This window comes from Pleurodeles waltl, chromosome 9, assembly GCF_031143425.1.
Source record: "Pleurodeles waltl isolate 20211129_DDA chromosome 9, aPleWal1.hap1.20221129, whole genome shotgun sequence".
Taxonomy (NCBI): Eukaryota; Metazoa; Chordata; class Amphibia; order Caudata; family Salamandridae; genus Pleurodeles; species Pleurodeles waltl.
Window position 1 is genome coordinate 780,201,545 of NC_090448.1, and position 25,612 is coordinate 780,227,156.

Consider the following 25,612-nt stretch of genomic DNA (forward strand, 5'->3'; position numbering starts at 1 on the left):
AATGAGGGGAGTGGAAGGAATAAGAGGAGCCATGCTTGGACTTCCTATGCTTTTTTTAATTGTTTTTTTTTTTAAACTTACCTGAGCTTTGCAACTTCAATGATGATCAGTTGCGAGATCACCCTCGGAAGGCTCCCTCATTTGACACAGCACCTTCAACTTCCTTCCGAGTTCCTTAATGTCAAGTATGGCTTACGTGTCTCAGACGCCCTTGTGTCAGTCACATGGCGCAGAATCATGTTTGGAGCCCAGACACCAGCAACAGACTGTGTGGGTGTCTGTAATAGCGTTTGGCAGTCTCTACTCACCTTTAATCCTGCAGTTTTACAAGGGCACATATCCCCTGCATACTTGAAAAAGCTCGAGGGAAGAAGTTCTGTCAGGTGACTGAATTCAAAGGAGTTCCGGATCTGTGTCGGAAGGCGAAGAAAGAAAGGAACGGACTTCAGCATGAGGAGATGGTGCAGATATAGGGGCCAAGACATCACATTAAGGGTAGGACGTATCAAAAACAGAGCCGCACAACACCACCTACAGAAGTCCAAGGAAACTGGTATTGAAAATTCTCCTGCTCCGGTCTGGGACGTGGGGTATTCAAAAGGTGAGCAAATTGCGGTTAGAAGTCCGAACTGGAATTTTCATTTGCCGTCAGACACTCAGACTACCTGATCTGCACTGGATAAAGGGGAAAATCCTCTGTCCACTCAGACTGGGGATTAAAATGTAAACATAACTACAGAGTTGCTCTAGATAGGTCCATGATTAAATATAGTTGCACATGCACATTTGTTAATCTCTTGTTGCTCTGTGGAAGACACACACAGCCTCTATTGTTAATAAACCTGGTCTCTTTTTTAAACGTTTTCACTGGTTGCATCACATAATTTTATAATCCTTGGCATCATTATACCTTCTGCCATCCAAACTTCTTCATTCCGCTGCCCTGCTCTTACCTGTTGTCCAACCGCTTCATCTTGTTTTTGTTGTTTTGGCTTCCTGCCAAGTCCGGAATGAGCTAGTATACGCTACAGTTATTCATAAACTCTACCCATAGTCTTGAATTATCCAAGCAACCATTATCATGTGAGAAAGTTGTTTCACTGTCATTTTCAGTTAGTCTTTTGTATCAGCTTTACTGTCATGCACAGCGCTTTAGATAAAAAACAGTATAATAAATACAACCACTAAATACATTTCAAACATCAATCAAACCAAGTGGGATATTAAGCTGGATGTGCCCTCCCACTCAAAATGCACTCCACAAGTCAAATGGCCTCTTTTAACGCCCATGTTTAATATTTACAGTATGTGAGGGTAAATATACAGAAATGGTTTTACAAAATGAACATCCTTGAAAACAATGTTGCTTCAAAAGTCAAAAATAAACAAGAATGAATCAAGGGCTATGTTGGCCCTTTAACTGTAACAATATTTTCTTTAAAAGGAACATCCTTCAACTAGCTGTAAAGATAACAGAAAAGTATGATTTATTACATCTTTTTATACACAAGAATAAAGCATGTGGGAAGGATGGGTATTATCGAAGAGGATCCCCCTTACTGGTCTCAAAAGAAATTTTAAAAACCCTTGAAAAAGTGGCTGGAATTCCACCTCTCCAAGCAGCACTTGTTTTAATTGGTCCATGCCAACAAGCATCCATTTAATTTTTCTAGTTCGAAGTTCAGCCAATAAATACTTGCACTCCTTTGTCATCAATATTTTTGGGTCCAGAAATGTGCTTGTAAACAGATGTTCGATGGATGGACTATCTTCCACCAATCAGTCGTCCATATCTTATCCACTGCCGCCTCCTCACTCAGCAGGCTCCCCTTAACGAAGACAGTGGTGCTCTGTTCCAGCACCCCCCTCTATTCACAGCATCAGTTGTTACTTAAAACCATCTATCCCACAAAGTCTTGCCTGGTTGTCTTGTCTCACTGTAATCAGCTTTGTGGGTAGTAGTTAAAGTTCCATGCATTCTGATAATTATAAGCACCATAATTCTGTAGATAGGAAACAAAACGAGAAATGAGAGAAAAACCATGCATGGATAGCATTCTACCGAATACATCTCTGGAAGATGCAGTAACAGCAAACAGATTACAACTGTGCGGAGCTGGGGCGCAGCGGAATATTCTGAAATTTAAAACGCATCAGGTTTCTAGCAAACTAATTCCTCATGTGTTCTTTGTATACAAATTTACTTAGTAACTATCATGAGGATGTTTATTTTGAAACACAAAAAGGAGACTGCATTAAAGGAGACGTCGTTTGTTGAACACCACTGTCAGAAGCACAAATACAGAGTGCTCAGTTGCAAGGAACAAATGACATCACTGGAATCTCAATTTCCAATGAAAACACCATTGTGTGCTAGTAAGCAGCGCTTCATTCAAAATCCACTGTTTTTCATTTTTAGCACCAATACAGTACAAAGAACATCAAATTCTGCTGATACTGCTCATGCTTCTTAAAAGACAGCCAAAAGAGTAATTAACAGACACTGACCTGATACCAGGTGTTGTAATCATACGCTGCTGACCCTGCCACTTCGCTGGTGCTCATGCCACCCCCCATCAAAGTGGTGGAAGTTTCTGTAGTGATCACTGGTTGGGCTGTGATCTCTTCGGACTTGGATTTCTTTTCCTCTGGCTCATCTGCAATGCTGCAAGTCAAAGAAGAAAAATAATTAAAAGTTCCTCTGAGACTGCACAAGACAGTATAATCTTTGTAGCCATTTTTCCAGAATATGTGCTTGGAAAGCTGCCTACCAGGACAGTACCCAAGCAAGAATGATAGCAAAGCTAATCACTCAGTACAATTGGCAAAAGGTTTCTCACTCTTAATCACAGCATTAGTACGTTTTATGTATTTATGCTTAGGAGCATTAAAGCACTTATGTTGGAAAAAACAACGCGTGCGCATTATTGAGGTGTTTTCATTTTCAGCCAATTAGTTAACAGGCCTTAAGCCTGCCTTGGTGTCATCCTCCAGACTCTCAGAGAAGGACAGGAGGTACCATGTGAATCTATGAAAGATACCAAAGCTGGACAGTTACTAGTGCCTTTTCACATGCCTCGAGTATACTAACAAACAGTATAATAAGGCTAAAGTAGGAGTAAGGGGTACCTGAGTTAATAACTCTGCAACACCACCTGGCCCACAATAAGCTCCTATCTATCCTGTACTGTAGATCAAGGCAGAAGTGTTTAATAAAACTATGTGGCATCTCTCAATTTGCTGTTTAGCAGTGGCATCCAGACATTAACAACTGCAGAGGCTTCATCCTTCTTGAGGCATCTGCTGTTCATGTGCTTCATGTGCATAAAGAGGTGCACAGAAAACAGTTCACGCTTTCTAACAGTTTGTTTTAATAATTAAGTAAAGCATACTTTTAATTAGCTAAATTGAGTGGTTCCAGCACAGGTGAAAAACGTTTCTGGGAAAATGCAAGGATACCATCCACTTACTATCGCTCGTTGTAGGCAACTTTGAAGTGTGTCCTCAGCCCCTCCCCCATTTTGGTTTAACATCATCAAGATGACACGTAAGGTGGAGCAAAGAACTTTGGGCGAGCAATGGTTGCCCAATGTCGAAAACAATCACAACTTTAGGCAAAAAAGACTGCCCTGATCCTCATGACCTCTTTATCTATAAGGTGGCTGCACCAAGGGGGCTTGGAGTTCACTCACACAAAGAAATTACGCTTGTTGCGACCAAGAGTACAGCCTTCAGAGTCAGGAGACGTAGTGGACAGTTGTGCATAGGTTCGAAGGGTGTGCACACAAAAAAAGTTAGGGCTAAATTTAGATCCCTGGTGGCATTACAAAGGGTTACGGAGGAAACATAAGTCAAATCTTTTAGAATCCTCATCACAACAGGTGATTTGAAAAAGGACAGCTGCTCCGGCAAATGTAAAAAGGCCGTAAGAGCTGACAAATAACCTAAAACGGTGCACATTGAAAGTCCTTGCTTGGCCAGAGATAAAACAAATAACAAGACGTTAGACAGTTTGGCTTGTAACGGGTCTATACTGTGAGTACCATAACAGGCAACAGATTTGTCCCAATGTCTGGCTTAGACAGACTTGGTAGGGCGATGCCTGGTAGCAAGGACAACATCCACAACTTTGAGAAGAAGACCAAACTCAATTAACAGCTGCCACTTACTCTCCATACATGGAGGTGCAGGTTCGTATTCAGGACCCTGCCCTGCAACTGCCACAGGAAATCCTTCCGAAGTGATAACCTGACTGGAGGACAGATTCTCATGGTCAGAGGTTCAGGGTACCAGACTCTCCTTGCCCAATCGGAGCCTTCCAACAAGCAGAAGTTCTGACACTGTGCGTTCTCGAAGGTGGTAGAAAGATCTATCCAGGATTCTCCCCATTGCTGGAAGATACCCTGCGCCACCTTGGGATGTAACTGCCATTCATGATCTGCCAGAGGCTGCCGGCTGTGCACGTCTACCCTGCCATTCAAAGATCCCACCAGGTGAGTCATAATCCAGAAGATAACCTGATCCTCCAGAAAGCTCCAGAGTTTAAGTGCCTCTTGGCACAGGACCTAGCACCCCAATCTGCCCTGCTTGTTGTAGCACCAAATGGAAGCGGTGTTGTCCTTGAGGACCTGACTAAGCCTTCACTTGATGGACAATCCCATTCAGCAGGCACTACTGGAGGTATTTTGCAGTCTCCCTTGAAACCTTGACTAAATCAGACAGGTTCCCCTGATGCTAGGCCTACCAAAACTTCAAGTTCCACTGCAGAGCCCGTGTATGCCACCTGGCATAGTTGACAAGAAGGATGTTGGAGACAAAGAGGCCAAGAAGTCTCAGAGCCACTTGCACTGATACGCAGGACCAAGGCTAAAACATTATGATCATAGTCTTAATGTCCTGGACTTGTAAATGAGGGAAGGCCCAGAACAGCATTATATCCAGAATGGCCTGGATGAAAGGGAGCCTTTGTGAAGTAGTCAGGTGTGAGTTTTGCACAGCCAGTGAACACCAGTAAAGTTGGGAGCTTTGTCGTTGTCTGGAGGTGGCCTACAACAGACTGTCGAGCCCGCCACCAAAAGCCAGCTGAGGTAGGGAAAAACTGGAATCCCTATCCTCCCAATGTGCAACCACCACCATCACATTTGTGAACACCCGAGGGTCACTGTAAGGCAAAGGGGAGCAAGTCAAATTGATAATGCGCCTGGCTCACCTTGAACTGCAAGTAGTGTCTGTGGGACTGCAGGACGGGCACATGAAAGCTGACATCGTGCAGGCACAAATTCACCATCCAGTTGCCTGAATCGAGGGCAGTCAGAGCCTGGGACAACATGAGCATCTTGGATTTGCAAGAAGGTGTTCAGAAGGAGTAGGTATACAAAATAAATGAAAGCCTTTGTCCTTCTTCAGCATGACGAAATATCAGGAGTAACAGCCAGTCCTTATTTCCAGGGCTGGGATCGTCTCGATGGCTCTTTTGGTGAAACGTGCCTGCACCTCTTGTTGCAACATTAGCAGGTGCTGCTATGAAGTGGGCAGAAGATGACGCTGGTCAAAAAGGAATGGCTGGGCATAGCCTCCTTGAATGATCTGTAGGACCCAACTGGCGAATTTATAGTTTTGCCAGCCTTGGAGGAAATTTTGGATACTGCCTCGCACAGATCTCTACACCCTTGACTCCAGACGCCACAACAAATAGCCACTGTGCACCTATGCTCCATGGTAGGACCATGCATCCACTGCCACTTCACCAGCCACAGCATACACACCAGCCCACCGTACAGCCCCACCCCAAACTCATCACAGATACCAGCTGACTAAAAATCCAACTTGCATGTGCCCTTCTCAAAAAGTGCTCACTATGTAAACACATCGCTAAGATTTGGGACCTCATCGCCACCATCAGATCCCGATGTCCTCTTCTCACTGAGACCTAGCTCAACCCAACTTCGGCGCCAGACAGCACCATTACAATACCCAAAGGATACAACATCACCCACCACGACCACATCACCAAGCCTGGCGGAGGGATCGCCATCATGCACAAGGAATCCATTCAAGGCACCACCACAAATGACAATACCACCCCATCCAGGGAATACCTCAACTTCCACCACCAAACAAACCGCAATGCCACCATCAGTGATCCCTCGCTTAACATCCTCCAGGAGAACGTTCAGCCTTCTGCAAATTCATCGCCTCCCTTGCCACTGACTGCAAAACAAATACATTTTCCTCAATGATTTCAACTTCCATCTCGGCGACCACAATGACATCTAAGCTACCATCCTCCCCAACAGCATATATATCGGACTTATCCAACTTGTTCATGACCCCACGCACACTGCAGGGCACACGCTGGACCCCATACTTACCTCTAGCAACTGCTTTTGGACTGACCACTCTATCGTCTACTTCAACATCAGCTGAAGGTCATCCGCCCCAGCCTGTCCAATACACCCACTGAAGCTGGAGCAAAGTCTCAAAGGACACATGGATCAAAGCCCTCAACACTACCCACCCCATCTCCTCCAACAATATAGACCAAAATGTCAGAATCTTCAACAACTGGATAACCAACTGCACAGACAGCAACAACACCCACAGAAGGTCCAACAGGCAGGCTAGCTGGTACACTGAAGACCTCATACCCGCTAAACGACACCATAAACAACTGGAAAGGAGATGGCGCACCAGCAAGGACATGACCGACAAGACCACCTACAAGACATCCCTCATCCTCTACCACAGACAGTTGAAAGAATCAAAATAAAAGGCCTTAGCCTCATCATCAAATCAAGCTCCAATAACAGCAAAGAACTCTTCAACATTTTCAAAGAATTCTCCAACCCCTCAGCTGCAACAAACAACATTACCCCCTCAAAGGAACTCTGCAACAATCTTGAAAACTTCTTCCTCGATGAAACTGGCAACATCTACAGAAACCTTAAACCCAAGTACAAGGTCAATGACTTCTTCAAGCAACACAATTACCCCTTTACCACCACAGACACCCAACTAACCGAATTGAGTCAGCTTGCCCCACTGGAGACCGCCTCTGTTATGAACTCAGTCCACTCCGGGGCTCCAATCGACCCATGCCCTCACCACATCTTTACCTCAAATGAAGCCAGAATCGGCCAGTTATTTACCACCTTGATCAACACCTCAACTGCCACGACCACCTTGTCCGAGTACTGGAAACACGCAGAAGTCAACAGCGTACTAAAGAAACCTTCGGCAGACCCCAACGATCTCGACAACTACAAACCAATCTCCCTGCACATGTTCGTGGCAAAGGTATTAAAAAAAAGCCACCAGACAACAACTCTTGTTGCACGTCGAATTGAACCATCTACTCGTCTCCTCCCATTCTGGATTCCGCAGCAACCACAGCACTGAGACAGCCCTCACTGCGGCTACTGAAGATATCTGATCCCTACTCGGCTGAGGAGAGATTACAGCTGTGCTCCTTCTAGACCTCTCGACGGCCTTCAATATGGTCTCCTACCACACTCTCTTCTCTAGGCTGCACAACACAGGCATCCACGGAACGGCCCTTAAATGGATCACCTCTTTTCTCACTGGAAGAATGAAAAACGTCTGCCTTCTCTCTTCACCTCCGAGCCAAAGAAAATAATCTGTGGAGTACTCTAAGGATCCTGACTCAGCCCCACCCTCTTCAACACTTGTGTCACATCTGGCCAGCATTGTCAAAACCAATGGACTCAACATCATATCCTTTGCAGACGAGAGACAACTCACCCTCTCCGAAGCCAACACCAAGACCAACTTCCTCAACTGCATGACTGATGTCGCCATCTAGATGAACAACTGCCTGAAGCTCCACAAGGACAAGACAGAGATACTAACTTTGGAAACAAAAGCTCCTCATGGGACATATCTTCAGAACTCTGACCTACTCCTACCCCGACTGACCACACTAGGAATCTAGGCATCATTCTGAACAACAAGCTAACCATGACAAATCAGGTCAACTCCGTCTCCTCCTTCTGCTTCTTTATCCTCTGCATGCTTCGTAAGATATTCAAATGGCTACTCCAGAGCTCAAGATGCACCATCACCCAGGCCCTCATTTTCAACTGACAGGACTACCACAACGCTCTCTATTCAGGGATCACAGCTCACCTTCTCTGACTACAAACCATACAGAATGCTGCAGCCAGGCTCGTCCTGGATCTCCCCATCCAGGGATGGACTCACATCCAGGGATGGACTCACATCACCCGCTACCTCAGGGAACTCCACTGGCTCCCTGTACAGTGCCAAAAATCAGTGAAGCCCTGTACTGTGTCAACGCAAAGACACGTCAGTGATGTAGTTGTGATCTGTGTGCAGAAGTAGATTTGCTTTATAGTGATGTGTTTGCTTTCAAAGAGATGAGTCCTTCAGGGTTGGGGCAGTCCTGCTGGATATAGAGATGTAGTTCCAGATCCTGGAAGCATCGATGGAAAGAACAAGTTACTTACCTTCAGTAACCCTTTTTCTGGTGGATACAATAGCTACCTGTGGATTCCTCACCTTATGAATTCTCCCATGTGCCAGCATCTGACAGAAAATCTTCTTCCCAGCTCTCCACGTCGACGAGGACGTCACAATTGCACGGCTCCACGTGTCTCCGTCTGCCATCACCGTGCCAATAGGAGGTCCTCGCTGGCGTGCTGACGTCAGTTTCACCCATTTTTTACATGCCTTTGAGGCGAACAGGTGAAAACCAACCTCACAATAGCTCCAATAAATACATATATACATAAAACCACCATGATGCAATAAAATCAAAACCATCATTTATATATACTGAAAAACATTAAAATGCATATGCACCTATAACACCACATATCTTAGTGTAACCAGACAGGCAACGGGGAGGTGGGTGGGACTGTGAGGAATCCACAGGTAGCTATTGTATCTACCAGAAAAAGCATTACCGAAGGTAAGTAACTTGTTCTTCTGATGGATACAACTACCTGTGGAGTCCTCACCTTTTGAATAGAGTCCCAAAGCAGTACCGCACTCGGAGGTGGGTGCCTGACTGATTACACCAAGAAATCCTGCAATACAGATCGTGCAAAATGGCCGTCCCTCCTAACTTCTGAGTCCAAGCAATAATGCTTTGCGAAGGTGTGGAGGGATGCCCAAGTTGCTGCCTTGCAAATATCCACCACCGGAACCCCCCCTTGCCACGGCCGAAGTAGTGGACTTAGCCCTGGTTGAGTGGGCTCTGATACCCTCAGAGGGAACTTTCTTTGCCAACGAGTAGAAAATCTTGATGAATGACCCACCTGGAGATTGTTCTTTTATGGACTGGTCTGCCCTTACTCTGTCCAATATACCCCACGAACAGCTGGTCCTCCAGGCGAAAGTCTTTCTTCCTCTCAATATAAAAACTAAGAGCCCTTTTAGGGTTCAAACGGTGAAGCCTCTCTTCCTCCTTCGAGGGGTGAGGAGGAAGGTAAAAAGATGGAAGGTCTGCCCTTTATGGAAAAGAGTGTAAACTTTTGGTAGGAAAGCCGCCCTGGTTTTCAGCACCACTTTATCCGGAAAGAACAAGGTGAAGTGGGGTTTAAACAGAAAGAGCTAGAAGCTCACAAACCCACCTAGCAGAGGTTATAGCAATGAGAAAACTGTTTTAAGAACCAGAAATCTTAGCAGGCAAGAATGCATGGGTTCGAAAGGTGACCCCATTAAAAAGGTTAAAACAAAATTCAGATCCCACTGAGGCATATGAAAAGGAGTAGGAGGAAACCTATTAACTAAACCTTTCAAGAACCTAATCACAATAGGCGATTTAAACAAGGAGGGCTGATCCGGGAGGCAAAGAAAGGCTGACAGAGCAGCCAAATAACCCTTAACAGTAGCCACTGCACAACCCTTCTTTGCTAAATCTAAAGCAAATAATAAAATATCAGAGCGGTGGGCCCTCAAAGGATCAATTTGCTTTTCTCCACACCAAACCACAAATTTTGCCCACCTGCCTGCATAAACAGTCTTAGTGGAGTGTCGCCTGGCCGATAACCATCCACTACATCTGGTCGGAGAGAAAAATAACTCAGGTTGCCCCGTTCAAATCTCCATGCTAAAGGTGCCAGCTCTGGAGGTAGGGGTGTAGAACCTGCCCTTGCGACTGCGAGAGGAGGTCTGCCCTGAGAGGGAGGCAGAGCGGAGGGCGCTGTGAGAGTTGGAGAAGGTCCGTGTACCACACCCTTCTTGGCCAATCCGGGGCTATTAAAGGACCTGAGCCCGATCTTGACAAATCTTCCTCAGAACCCGAGGAATCAAGGGTATGGAGGGAAATGTGTAAAGCAACTGGTCGCACCAAAAGATCTGAAACGCATCCCCCAAAGATCCTTGCACCGGATACTGGAGGCTGCAAAATGACAGGCAATGCGTGTTCTCCTGAGTGGCAAACAGATTCATCCTTGGAGAACCCCACATCTGAAAGATGTATAGGACCAGATCTGGATGGAGACGCCATTCGTGATCGGCCGAAAAATGTCGACTGAGAGTGTCCGTACATATGTTGAGCACCCCGGCCAGATGATTCGCTACCAAGCAAATCCGATGGTCCCAAAGCCAGGACCAGAGTCGCAGAGCTTCTCTGCAGAGAAGATACAACCCTACTCCTCCCTGCTTGTTAATATACCACATCGCGGTAGTAATATGAATGGGCCAAGATGGAACCCAGGGGACTCACCAGAAGATTAGGGATCTTCTGGGACCTTGATGTGTCCACACAAAAAAAGCGAAGTACTTTGCTGTTGAACACCATTTCTAGATGCCAGGGTGTGGATGACGACGGGCTGATTGGCCGGGTTGAAGGAGGCTGAGAGACTCAACAATATCAGACAGGGGTCAAATTTTATTTGTGGTCAGTACGGCATCATCTTCAATTTGTAAAGTAGCATTTTCCATGCAGCAGCATGAGCTCAAACCAAAATTGTAGCACTGCAGAAGATGAGTAGCTTAGATGTAATATTGGAGAGCTGAGCGTTGATGGCTGATCTTGCTGCCAAAGGATACGTGAGTAGTTATAAAGTTGTCAGGGTCTTGTGTTTTTTTTCTTCAGGAGTGAGGGGATCTGACCTATCTCGAGAAAGTTTGGGAAGATGCGTTGAATGAGTTAATCATTGACAATGCTGAGTAGGGGTAAGAGAGCATCCCTGGTGAGGGCTTTGATGAAGAACAATAGTAAAATATAATTTTCATATGGGTTGGCTTTGACAGACCTGAGTAAGCAAATGAGCTCTGCAAGAGAGAGGGCTTTGAGAGGTGACCATTTGGCATACTTAGAGAAGTAGTGTTCTAAGAGAAGAAGTTAACAATCTCTGGTGGATACTCCATTTAACAGCAGATTTCTCACTGTGTGAATGTTCCTCAGGTCTCAGACTGGATCCAGAAAAGTTAAAGCAGTACTCCTGCACACTGGTAGATGGTGTCATGCGGCTTTGCACTAACATCGTTCTGTTCTAGAATAGATGAGCGGAATACATATAACTGCTGCCCATGTGTACTGATGTAAGTTGCTTTCTAGGTTGTCTGCACCCTCAGACACAGAGCAAATTGGTGGAGCAGCAAAGACTAGTGTGCAGATTTCTAAAGTGGGACCTTTTTAGATGGGAAATGAGTCCAGTTCACAGAATGCGGAGGTGAGGGTTGACGAGGAATCCAAATTAGCAAAGGCAAGTAACTTGTTCTTATCATAGATACATCTAATCGCAGATTCCTCATGTTGTGAATAGATACTATAAACGTAACACCAAGGCGGTGGGTGTGTGAACAGGCTCAGACTAAAATGTCCTTCAGGACCTAGCGGGCAAAATGCCACTCTCAACTGACCGCACCGTCAAAGGTAGTAGTAATTCAAGTATCGATGCACATGCAACCCCCTGTGAAATGTCCAGGACATGCATTCTGCATGCCAACAAAGTGGTAGCAGCTTAGGCCCTGGTTAATAAGCCGCTAAGCCTTCTGGGGGCTTCTTGTTCACCAGTGCATAGCAGATATTTGTACTGAAAATAATCCACCGGGAAATGGTCAGTTTTTGCCCTGCCTTGCCATTCATTGCTCCCCAAATCCCTACAAAGAGCTGATCATCCACCCAATGTTCTTTGGTGTGATCAACATAAAAGTTAGTACCCTTTTAGGGTCCAAACAATGGAGTCCCCCTTCCTCCTAAAGGAATAAGGTGGACCAAAGCATGCAATAGGAGTGATAGCCTGCCCGACATTAAATGCAGTGATCCCTTTTGGAAGAAAGGATGCTTGTGTCCTCACCACCAACTTATCTGGAAAAAAGTATTGAGTAGGTTGACAGAAAGCCCCCAGCTCTCAAAGGACAACTATGCAGTGGCTCAAAAGGGGTGAACATCATAAGAGCAAGTTCAAGTTAAACTGTGGCAATTTGGTGGAAATACATGTTGAAAAGGTGCAATACCTTGCCGGGCTTCAGCAACAGAATATCATCCCGAAACGGCCAATTGATCAGAGGACAGATGCTCATACTCAGGATCCCCAGGTACCACACACTACTGGCTCAGTATGTTGGCACCAGGATGACTTGGGCCGAGTCATTCCTGATCTTCAGAACTCTGGGCAAGAAAGGCAGAGGCAGGAAGGCATACTTGAGTTGCTTTGGAAAATTTATCAGAAAAACACAAAAAATGGTTGACAATGTGCATTCTCGGTGGCAAAAAGAGGTTCGCTCTATTGCCGGAAGACATCCTGTGCCACATCAGAGTGCAACTGTTATTTGTGATCTGCTAAGCACCCTACATGATGTTTAAAGATCCTGCCAGATACAGTACTACCAGAGAAATGTTATGGCCATTCAGCATTTCCAGAGGTGCAGGTCCTCTCACACAGGGCCCAACACACCACCCCGACCCTGCTTGTTGCAGTACCACATAGTAGTGGTGTAGTCCGTAAGCACCTTCACTAGGCTTCCTCTGATTGTAGGTACGAAAGGTTCTGAACCCAAAATAATCACACTCAACTTCAACAAACTGATGTGGAGTTCAGTCTTTTCTAGAGGCCTCTGATGTCCACCTACCCCCGATGGTCTCCACACCCCAGTAATGATGCATCCGTGATCTACAACACCTCGGGCAATGGGTGAGAGGAGGTAAGGAGAAGGGCCTGCCACTGACCCCCTCATGGTCCAGCAGCCACCACTGCACATCTTTTGTAGAGTTCTCTGAAAGCTGGATACAATCCAACAGATTCCTTTAATGTGGTGACTGGAATATGGGACCTACTACAGAGCCTGCGTGTGCCATCTGGTATGCTTGGCCAGAATGATGCAAGATACCAACAACTCCAGGAGCCTCAGAGTCATCTACAATGAGATCCAGGACAGATGCTGAAATATCAGGATTATACCCTGGATTTCCTGGACACACTACTCCAATGGAAAGGCACAAAACCCTACTGTATCCAGAATTGCTCCAATTATTTGGGGTCCTCTGCGATACAGTTATGTGTGACTTTAGCACATTGAAAGTGAAACCCAATGATGTTAAGAACTTCAGCGCTGTCTGGAGGTGGCTGCTCAATGCCTGGGGCAAGCCGACCTTTAGCAGCCAGTTGTAAAGGAAGGGAAAAGGCTGGCATCCCCTACCTTCAAATGTGTGCTGTGACCACCGCCATCAGTTTTGTGGACACCTGAGGTACGCACTTCACTTTACATGAATTCAATGTGGTTGAAATAATGGCAGATTATAGAGATTGATATAATAGAAGTGGGTTTACTTTTACAAAGAGAGTTGTATATTTTCATACAAGAAATAGTGAATAACCAAGAGGTGACAAGTATACTTTGATATCAAGATAAATTGTACAAACAATGTATTTGAGCACTCATCCAGTTTCATGATTACATGAGACATTACAACACACATTGCCCTCGGGCATTTTTGTACCCTCTTTTTCAATTACACCTTCACTTTTAACTCGAATGCATAGACGATACGCAAGTATTACATATCATCTCCCCTGATGAAGGGCAACAGCCTGAAACTTACTGAGATTGAACATATTTCCATGTAAAGTGGATTGGAGAATCAACCCGAAGAGTTGTGATTTCATTTTATGTACATTAAACAACGATTTGAGATACACTTGATTACTGGTCATACGTGATGTCATGAAGGTCAAAAACATACAGAACATTAGTTTAAAAAAAATTCTAAAGGCAGATAAGTCTCGGTCATGAGACGTCTAAGTAGTGCACTAAGGGGACGCTACTCAGTGTAGCAGTGCAATGTATATACTGAACTTACACCAAGGGTCAGAAGGTTATACCCTTGTGCACACGAGCAAGGAGAAAGCGGATTATACAAATTAAATACAGAGTGCACTGTCGATATGTATTATAACTGTCCAGCAAAAGCCAGGAGTAGTGAGACCCTGGTACTGATGGTGTCTTCTGTGGGACAGAGGAGAGCAATCTGTGTGCCCCGGGTTCAGGCGGGCATCAGGTTCTCTTGGTTGTGGTTCAAGGTATGAACAGCAGAATCATAGCTATTCAGTTCCACTATGTAGGAAAGTGTCCCATTTTTACATGGTCACTCCATTTCTTTGCCTCGTATTTAATGCAATTTCAACTGAAAGTGCACTGGGTTTCTTCTAACCAGGTCCCCAGTGCCAGATCCATTTCCCTAAAACGGTGCAATAGTTCCCGAGTTGGCAATACCTTTGACCCTCCTATAAGTCCCTAGAAAATGGTACTCCTGGTACCTAGGGCATGGTACCAAAGAGGGCCCCCAAGGGCTGCAACATGTATTCCCCCAAAAGGGGTTAAGTCCCCAAGTCTAAATTGTTCAGAATTTATAATAATTTAGATCGGTACGCCCTTTAGAACTATACTTAGGATTTTTTTTAATTTCTCAAACGGTTCCAACTACTTTCCATGATTGAGGCAGCAGATTCAACCCAGGAGGTCAACGTGGTACTATACCAAATCCGTGGCCCAACTTAAGACCCTTTAACAAGCATGGAAAGTTACCACAGGGTCTAAACTCACAAAAGCCCATCTGCAGCAGCTGCTTGCAGAAAATGACAGTCATGGCAAGTAAAGTAGTCCCTCATGAGAGTGAAGAGGAAGAGGATGATAAATCCATCCATAACTCCACTGAAGGTAATACCACTCGGAGCATTTCTGATAGTGCCCCAGCGGATGGAGACAGTGAAGATGCTGAACTCCAGAAGTTAGCTAAGAGGACAGAGTCAGAGTCTAAACTCTCAGCTATAGAAAAAGAAAGAACTGAGATGGACCTAGGACCCATCTCTAGTAGCAGCAAAATTTTAAATAAGGAGAAAGAAGAAGCTTTTGACCTTTTGAACCCCAAAGGGATTGTCTCCAAATATGTAGGTGATGATATCACTAAGTGGTTTAAAGCCTTTGAGAGGGCTTGTAAAATGAGGAAACTCCGCTCTCTTCTCTGGGAGCGGTTCTCAGGAAAGTGTAGGGATAGTCTCCTGACACTGAATGAGGCAGATGCTCAGTCCTATGACCACATGAAGGATAACCTGATTGAGGGCTTTGTGCTCACAATGGAGGAGTACAGGATCATGTTCAGGGAGACTAGGAAAACCTCTAGTCAATCCTGGGTAGATTTTGTTGACTTCTCAGTCAAGACACTGGGTGGCTGGTTGAAGGGGAGCCCAGTGCAATACTATGATGGGCTTTATATTCTTAATATGAAAGAGCATCTGTTAAGTAACTGTTTCTGAAAAATTTAATCATTACCTGGTAGACCTAGATGCAATTTCTCTCCAACAATTGGGAAAGAAGGCAGATCACTGGGTCAGAACTAGGGTATCCAAGACAACTCATGGTGGGATGACCAAAAGAAAAGGGTTGCTAAGCCTCCCAATGGAAAAATGGTGATCAGTCTAACGATAAAAAAAACAAAGTCTTCTAAAGGTCCCCAAAAACCGGGTTAGGAGGATGGACCCCGAGACAAGACAGAGCAAGGGTGGGTACCAGGTTAAGAATTGGGATCCCAAGAAGGCTTGGTGGTTTAATTGCAAAGCCAATGGGAACCAAACTGGAGACCATGTTTGTCCCAAAAGGACTTCTCTTAGTGCACCTGCAGCTCCTGTAGCAGTGGTAAGTCTCCAGATGGGATTCCAGGTGGGCTTTAACCATGTCAGAGAGCTCACAGAAGGAAATGTAGTCTCTGAGGGTGAGGTGGATGTAGCTGCCCTGGCGGTCTGGCCCATTAACTTGGATACGTACAGACAACAGCCTCATATTAATGGATCACATTTGAAGCACTGAGGGATATAGGTGCAAGTGTCACCATTGTGGCTGAAAAACTGATATCCCTACAACAGTATCTGACTGGTGAAACATTCACAGCCATCAATGCTGACAACCAAGCTAAAGTCCATCCCATGGCGTCCTTAGAGAGGGAAGGGGTTACTGGTCAGAAAAAGATAATGGTATCCAATGCAATTCCTCTCGCCTGTCTGCTAGGAAATGATATAGAGTCCTCAACAAGGGCTGAAGTTGAAAGAAAGGCCCATGCAGCTATGTTGGGTGTACCCAAATGGGTGTGTGTGTGAAAACCAGAGCACAATGCAAAGTCCATCATGAAAAAGATGTTGGAGTCTGGACTAATGGCCCAGTCCTCCAAGAGAAAAGGCAGGAAGTCTGGTAGGCCAGCTTCTGAGTAGCCACAAGCTCAGGTCCCCTCTCCACAGGGAGAAGACCTGTCAGCCAATGAGAGAACTGAGCCCCAGGAACTTGGGCCTTTAACGCAGAGCTTCTGGCCCTGGGGGGAGGACCTGTCCCACTCTTGAGAGCCTGAGACAGCAAGCTGCTGACCAGGAAAACGGAGCTGTCAGTGGCTCCCACAGAACCTATTGGGAGGAGGGCAGAGATCCCAAACCTGGTGCCAGTAGGAGACTGCTAGGGCCTCAGACGTATAGAGTTTTCCTACTCACTTAGGCTCATGACATCACAATAGCTGGGCATCTTGGCCAGACCAAAACTTGGAGTAGGTTAGTTCCTCACTTCTACTGGCCAGGCATGTCCAAGGCAGTGAAGGAGTTTTGTAACTCCTGTGTCACCTGTCAAGCTAGTGGCAAGACAGGTGACCACCCAAAGGATCCCCTAATTCCACTTCCAGTGTTTGGGGTTTCCTTTGAAAGTATAGGGGTGGAAGTTGTTGGCCAATAGCCTCAGGGAACAGATTCATACTGGTGGTAGTGGATCATACCACCAGGTACCCTGAAGTTATACCCATTAGGACTACCTCTGCTCCTGCGGTTGCTAGGGCCCTACTCAGCATCTTTACTAGAGTGGGCTACCCTATGGAGGTGGTATCATACAGAGGTGGTAACTTCATGTCTGTATACCTCAAGGCAATGTGGAATGAATGTGGAGTGACTTATAAGTTCACTTCCCCATGTCACCCACAAGGAAATGGTTTAGTTGAAAGTTTCAACAAAACCATGAAGAGCATGATTGCGGGACTCCCTGAAAAACTCAGGAGATGGGATATCCTGTTACCATGCTTGTTTTCCACCTACACAGACATGCCACAGAAGGGAGTAGATTTTTTCCCTTTGAACTTCTGTTTGGACAACCTGTAAGGAGACCACTGTGTCTAGTGAATGAAGGCTGGGAGCTTCCTACTCACTTTACCAAGAACTGCGACTGCGGTTGAAGCTGTGCCTTTGCGACTAGAAGAAATCTGACCATGTCGCCTCCCATGGGAGTGTGACACGAAGTGCAACCACAGCTTATCCAATGGTGGTATGACCAAAAGAAGTGCAACCACAGCTCATCCAATGGCGGTATGACCTAAAGAAGTGCAACCAAGGCTCATCCTGTGCCACTATGGCACAAAGAACTGTGATTGCAGCTCATCCTGTTCCACTATGATAAAAAGACTGGCATACGTGCTCCCATGTTGAATGTCCCATGAATCTGCAAATTTGCCCGCTTTCAGTTTACTGCATAACTTGTTATCTACTTTTATAATACTGCCATGTGTGGCAGTGTAAATGATGCCTCTTGATGCTAGCAAAGTCATGTGTTGTATACTATTTTGATTTATAGGAATAAAGTTTCAATAAACAGATTTCTAGTACATAAAAGACTGTCATGATTAGTTTGGGCTTCTACACTACAACCGATCTCCCTGAAGCTGCGCCATGAAAGCTTAGCAGCAATGCAGTTATGACAAAATCTGCCTATGTGGCCCTCGTGACTGTAGTCTTACCTGAATAGTGAACCCAATGGGACTCCGATATTGGCTCCTGCCACACCTCACTGCAGCAGGAGGTGGCTGCGCCTAACCCAACAGGTAGTTAGTACTCTATATCAGAAGTAGAAGAGGAACTGCCACCAGCTAGCCTAAGCCATATGCTTTCAGGACACGCACCGTAGTGAGAACGCAGAGATGATTTTGAACTGTGATGAAATTAGTGTATTGTGCATACTAGAGGTTAATCTGAACCAGAGCCTTTATTCATGCTTTCAAAGAGATTTGTGCTATGAATCGACAACCACCAAGAGTAGATGAGGGGAGGAACAAGATAGCAGACTTGACAGTTAGCCCAGTTTACTAAGTTGTGCCTAGTTATTATTACTTTTGTAGTACTGTGTTTTGGTGTGTAAAAAGTACTTCGATTTTTAAAAGCAAATTACTAGATTGGACAGTGTGTTAATGTGCTGCTGTGTGACTGTTAAGTACTAAGCTTGAGTAACCCATACCTCCTCCCTAAGAAGCAAAAGACTGCACGCCATCGTACCACTGACAGTCAAGTGCTCAAAGGGGTTGTTCTTGGCCTAGCTTGGAAAGCCACAGAAAGGATGGGACATCAGAGGCAAACAACCCCACTCCAGTTGTTTGCGACCCAGTAGTCCCTGCTTGCCGCCCTGTCCTCTCCCAGAATGGAAGGGTGTGATGAAAGGCGTCAAGCAGTATGAGATCCTGCAAAACCCAGTTCCTACTTTCAACAACAGCAACTTCACCTTGTACACAATAAGACCTGCCCATTAATTAACAAGTTACTTACCTTCAGTAATGTCTTATTTGATAGAGACATATTCTAGTTGCAGATTCCTTACCTTAGAATTTCCTCTAGGCGTCAGTTCGGATCCGGAGAGGATTTTCTCGAACAGCACCCTGCGCGCCGTTAGGTGGCGTTGGTCGGCTCCACGTCCGTAGTCTGCATCATACGCACCAGATATGACGTTACGGGACCTATATGGGCGCCAACTCTGTGCGCTGGCGTCAGTTTCTTTTCATGGCTTTCCATGCCAGAAACACGGAGGCATGAACACTGACTACTGGTGCGTCAGAACTAGGGCCCTGAACGGAAGTCCCTGTCCATAGAAAACAGTTCGCACAGCGGGGTGAATGGATGGTTCAGTAAGAAATCTGCAACTAGAATATGTCTCTACCAGAGAAGGCGTTGCCAAAAGGTAAGTAACTTGTTCATCTGATAGAGACTTCTAGTTGCAGATTCCTTACCTTAGAATAGATACCCAAGCAATACCATCCCCTGAGGAGGGCCTGTGAACCAAGATCATACTAGGAAGTCCTGCAGCACCGAACAGGCAAACAACCCATCCCTACGGACCTGACTGTCCAGGCAGTAGTGTTTCACAAATGTCTGCAGGGATGCCCAAGTTGCTGCCTGACTGATGTCCAGGACTGGAACTCCACCTGCTATTGCAGTGGCTGCAGCTGTTGCTCTGGTCGAGTGAGCTGGTAAACACTATGGGGGTTGCTTTCTAGCCAATGCGTAGCACATTTTAATGCAGAGAACAACCCATCTGGAGATGATTCTCTTCTGCACCACTGCCCGAACTTTCTTCGCACCGACATAACCAACGAAGAGTTGATCATCCACCAGGAACTCTTTGGTACGATCAAGATAGAACGCCCTTTTTCGGTCCATGTGGTGGAGTGGCTCCTCCTCCTTAGAAGGATGTGGGGGTGCGTAAAAAAGTAGGCAGGGTGATGGATTGGCCTCTTTGAAAGGCCAACACCACTTTTGGCAAAAAGAAAGTCCCGGTACAAAGCACAACCTTGCCAGGATAGATGCAAGGGAAAGGTGGCATAGATGAGAGTCCCTGCAGCCCACTCACCCTGCAGGCAGACGTGATGGCCACAAAGAAGGCTGTTTTTAATGTCAGAAGCCTGAGTGGACAGTTATAAAGAGGCTCAAAAGAAAGGCACATTAGGAAAATAAGAACCAGATTAAAATCCCATTACAGTCATTATGAATGGTGATGGAGGAAACTTGTGGGTAAGATCCTTCAGGAATCTACTAACAATAGGAGATTTAACCAAGGAGGGCTGGTCAGGTAATCTCAGAAAAGCAGAGATCGCAGACAAATGACCTTTGAGGGTGATCAAAGCGGAGCCCTCCTGGGCAAGGTATAAACAACAAGACCTCAGAAACGGGGGCAGAAAGAGGGCCAACACACTTGCCTGTGCACCATTCCACAAATTTGTTCATCTACAGGTGTATACCGTTTGGTGGAGGGATGCCTGGCTGCCAAGATAACGTTGCAGGTTTTGGGCGGAAGGTCAAAAGCTGTCAACTGCCGCTGCTCAATCTCCATGCGGGAAAGCAGAGACTGGACAGGTTCGGGTGGAGAACTGTCCCCGGTAGCTACGACAGAACATCCTCTCAAACGGGCAGTCTGATTGGAGGATCGATGGCCATGCTTAACAGCTCGGGATACCAGACACTTTGTGCCCAGTCCAGAGCCACAAGGATTACTTCGGCCCGGTCGTTCTTGATCTTCTTGAGAACTCTGGGTACAAGTGGTATTGGCAGAAAGGCGTATAGGAGGCCTGAGCTCCACTCAAGACAAAAAGCAGTGCCAAGCAATGCTGCCTTGGAAACTCCAACACGCAAAACAGCTGACATTGCGTGTTCTCTGCGGAAGCACACAGATCGAACAAAGGTTCTCCCCACTGCTGAAAGAGACCTTGCACCACCTCCGGATGGAGATGGCATTCATGATAGACCAGGCATTGTCGACTGAGTTCATCTGCTCTGGCGTTCAGAGAGCCTGCTAGGTGTTGAACCACCAGGGAAAGACCCTGCTGTTGCAGCACAGCCTCCTGACAAAGGATCCACAACCCCATCCCGTCCTGCTTGCTGCAGTCACACATGGTGGTTGGGTTGTCCGTGAACACCTGCGCTACTTTCCCTTTGAGAAAGGGAAGGGATGTTTTCAATCCCAGCCTGATCACCCTAGGCTCCAAAAGTTTAATGTGGAGCCCGGACTCCGCTGCAGACCAGACGCCTCTGATCTCCACTTCTCCCATGTGGCCACCCCATCTCAGGAGTGACATTTGTAGCTGCTGTCAGAGCTGGTTGGGGAAGAGAGAGGGATCTGCCTCTGACCTAATCACAGTCCAACAGCCACCACTGCAGATCTTGCGCAGTTCTCTCAGAGATCTGGACCATGTCAGAGAGATTTCCCTGATGCTGCGCCCACTGGAACTTCAGGTCCCACTGCAGGGCCTGCATATGCCCTCTGACATATGTCACCAGCAGGATGCAGGAGGCCATGAGGCCTATCAGCCTCAGAGTAATTCTCACCGAAATCCAGGATAGACTGAAACATCAGTATCACTGCCTGAATATCCTGAACTCACTGCTCGGGAGGATAGGCCCGAAACTGCACTGTGTCCACGACGGCTCCAATGAAGGGAAGCATCTGAGAGGGAGTCACATGTGACTTGGGCATGTTTATAGTGAACCCCAGCGGATGCAGGTCTGCCGTAGTCTGGAGGTCAGAGGACAAAGCCTGGGGCGAGCTCGCCTTTAACAACCAGTTGACGAGGTAGGGGAAGACTGAAACCCTTAACCTGAGCAGATGAGCTGTGACCACTGCCATCACTTTAGTGAACATCTGAGGGGTGCTGGTAAGGCCAAAGGGGAGCACGGTAAACTGAAAATGCTCATGGCCTATTGTGAACCGCAGGTAACGTCTGTGGGCAGGCAGGACGGAAATAGGAGTCCTGCAAGTTCAACACTACCATCCAGCTCCTGGGTCGGGGCAGATAAAACCTGAACCAGAGTGAGAATTTCAAACTTCTACTTTCTGAGGAAGAGCTTGAGGATCTGGAGGTCTAAGATAGGGTGGAGGCGCTTGTTCTTTTTGGACACCAGAAAGTAGTGGGAATAACAACCACAACCTACTTTTGGCACAGGTATCCTCTCTATGGCTCCCTTTGCCAAGAGAGCTGAAACCTCCTCACAGAGAAGTGCCAAGTGATCCTCAGTCATCAGATCGTAGGATGGTGGCATGGATGGAGGAGTAGTCTCAAAGTGAAGGGAGTAGCCCCTTCGGACTATGTGCAAAACCCAAAACCCACCTGTCTGACGGTATGGATTGCCAGCGGGGCAGGTGAAGGTGAATCCTACCTCCGACTGGTCCCAAATGGGGAAGTGTCAGACTAGGAAGGTTTGGAGGCTGCAGCCGGGGCAGTGGATTGGGTAGACTGCTGGATCCCTGATCCACGAAGATGTTGGATCAAACATCCCCGGCCAGGTAAAGGCTGGGCCGCAAGAGCGACACTGGGTCTGGAGGGAAACTGACATGGTGGGATGCCCTTTCTGTCACCATAAAAGCGGCAAAAAACAGACTGAGGGGGTTGAGAGGCAGCTCGGAGGCCCAAGGACCTGGCCGTAGCCCGGAACTCCTTAAAGCGCTTGAGCGCAGAGTCTGTTTTGTCTCCAAAGAGACAGGTTCCATCAAAGGGCATGTCCATAACAGTGGATTTGACATCCCCCGAAAAGCCAGCTGTCCTCATCAAAGCTTGGTGCCTTAAGGCCACCTTTGATGCAACTGATGTGCCTACTGAGTCCGTCGTATCCAGCCTGGAGGAAGACATCTTTTCCCCAAGCTGATCCAGCCTTCTGGATTCCCTATCCGGGGGTGCAGAAGGGAATGTGCCTGGGACTTAGAGGCTTGGATAGCCAAGTTGTCGTGGTCCAGTGTTAGGTGAGGAACACTGGGTCATTGGGAGATGGTCTATGGCGGTGGGCGAGTCCCCAACAGGACATCAGTGAGAGATTTGTTAAAGGGCAAAAGGGGTTCAGGAGAGGAAGCCCCTGGCTCAACCACCTCAGTCAGGATGTTAGACCTGACTGCCACCAAAGGCAGCTCGAGGTCCAGGACCTTGGTCGCTCTTCACACCACCATGGAGTAGGGCTCACCCTCCTCCTAAGCCACAGTAGGGGGAGAAAGCATGCCAGCATCTGGGGAAGTGTCAAGACCACTGGCTTCACCCAAGTGCATACGCCAGTCCATAGGATCTTTAAACTGGTATTCTAAAGGGTCCATCGACTCCTCCGAATCCTCACCGTAACCCAACACAAGTGAATAAGGGACAGGATCTAACCTAGGGAGCAAGGCCCATTTCAAAGTCAGAATCTGCGTCGCACGATATAGGTCGGCACTGAGGATGGGGTCTACGCCGACCGCCGAAGTGTTGTCAGGGAAGGTCAAAGCGGAACAACCAACGCTGGCTCGGATCCAGGAACAGATCCCTGGGTGTCCTCTGGAGCCAGGCCAAAGCCGCCAGCACGGAACCCGAGGGGCCCCTGCCAACTCCATGGGGCCCAAAAGCGCTTAAGCGGAGTCAGACTGCTCAAATATGAAGCATATGGCCTCATAGAACTCATGGATTTGGGCCAGGGTGGCTCTGGCTCCTGGAAACTCTGGGAGGTGCAGAGCCAACCCAGAAGTAGGTTACGGGGACAGAGACTTAGAGCGACAATGCTCCTTTTCCTGCTTCACGTTGGCCTATGGACAGGGTGAAGTCGAATAACGTTTGCTCTTCTTCCACTTCTTCTTGTGCCTCGACTTTCCTGATCATCCAGAGGATGATGGAGAATGGGGTCTCGTCAACTGTTCTCAGGACCTCCCTCTCGACCGAGATCGGGAGCGACGTGGAGCGGAGTGCCGGGCCGCAACCAGCTCTAGGAACCGCTCCCTCAAAGCTTTCGGATTCACAGCCCAGCAATCGGAGCACGACTTCAGGTCATGGTCACGCTCCAGACACCACAAGCATACGATGTGCCGATCTGTCATGGACATCAGGACATGACAGGAGTCGCAGGACTTGAAACTAGTCTTCTGTGATGACATCTAGAGGCACCAGGCGTTAAACACTCAAAAATATTCAACAAAACATCGAAAATATTAGTCAAAAAGTGACTGGGGGTAGTTCCTTCTTCAGATCTGCACTTGGCTGGTGCAATGATGGACACAGAGCTTACCAACGCCACCTAATGGCGCGCAGGGGTACTGCTCGAGAAACACTCCAGACCCAGACTGACATCTGGGGGAAATTCTAACGTAAGGAATCTGCAACGAGAAGTCTCTATCAGATATGGTAGATACAAGGTTAGAGGAGGCAGAGTTTGACAGCCTGTCCTTCAATCAGTTGAGGGATCTGTGTTTGGAAAGAGGATGGAGGGCTTTCAAGAACAAGGTCAGGGAAGTCTTTGTGAATTACATTAGAGACCAGCTACAGAAACTGGAGAGAAGGGAAGAAACTGTGATGGACTGTAGAGGGTACCATGATAAGAACCAAGTGAGGAAGTGGTAAAGTGTCAGGCTCCCTCAGCACAGTTTCCCCAGACACACTCACGTGTATCCTCAAATTTACTTTTCAACTGTTCCCCAAGACAATCACCGCCACCGACTACTTCCACTGTCTAGTTAAGTCTATCTGACACCCTGAACATGTGGTGGCTTTCCAGTAAATTAAGAGTTAGAAAGAAAAGAAAGCCAGGAAGGTTGAGAGGGGCAAGCTGAGATTAACTAGTCAGGAACAATATGAAAGGAGGATGGAGAGACAAGGAAAACTGCCCAATCAAGAAAGAAAAAGGGAGCATAAGGAGCAGGAAAAAGAAAGGAAAAGGAAAGCGTTTTGGAGCGAGAGGAAAGCTTTATAAAAAGAGAAACTCAGGATGGCAGCAGAGGCAACTAAATCTGGGAAAAGCAATTTCACTTACAGCTCTACCGGGGTACCTGCTAAGGTTCCAAAGGAACTTTTGCATATGCACATGGAGGGACAAGACATTATGCATGGGCTGTGAGATTTGAAATTGCTTGTACAGATAAGGCTCGATTGATGTGTTTAAGTCAGCCACATTAATGAGTTGCTTGCCCCTTAAGTGTTTGGCATTCACTGGAAGAATGCCTGTGGCTACGCAAATGAAGGAAACTCTGATCAGATGGTTTAAGCTCAAGCCAGCTAAATACCTTCCAAGGTTTAAACACAAAAAGAGCGCTGAGGGTGTTCCATCTGAAATTTGGATTCATGGTGAGCTGCTTGACTGGAAGGACTGAATGTGAAAGATGGAGGCCAATGATTTTCATGCCCATAACCAGTTGATAGTGACCGAGAGATTTAAAGAGAAGTCTATCTCATTTAGACAACACCTGTCAGATCTGACAGAGAACGATCCAGAAAAACCTCCAGTGTTGGCAGGCAAGTAGTTAGCTAACAGGTTTAACAAAGGGATGAGCAGGAGGGCTCTGCATCAAAAGGAGAGAGGGACTCAACTGATTAGTTTCATGCTGGAGGGTAAGTGCTAGA

At 46.7% G+C, this 25,612-nt stretch overlaps 1 protein-coding gene across 1 annotated transcript in view; it reads right to left on the reverse strand.

Annotated features, from left to right (window-relative positions):
- Window positions 1-1,275: 1,275 nt before the first annotated feature.
- Window positions 1,276-25,612, reverse strand: part of LOC138259971 (uncharacterized) — a 601,590-nt gene continuing 577,253 nt past the window's right edge. The window contains exons 13-14 of the mRNA XM_069207983.1: window positions 2,509-2,665; window positions 1,276-2,003 (exon numbers count right to left, since the gene is read on the reverse strand). Of these exons, the coding sequence (XP_069064084.1) occupies window positions 1,944-2,003; window positions 2,509-2,665 (217 nt within the window). The 3' untranslated portion in view covers window positions 1,276-1,943. The remainder of the gene's footprint in view (window positions 2,004-2,508; window positions 2,666-25,612) is intronic.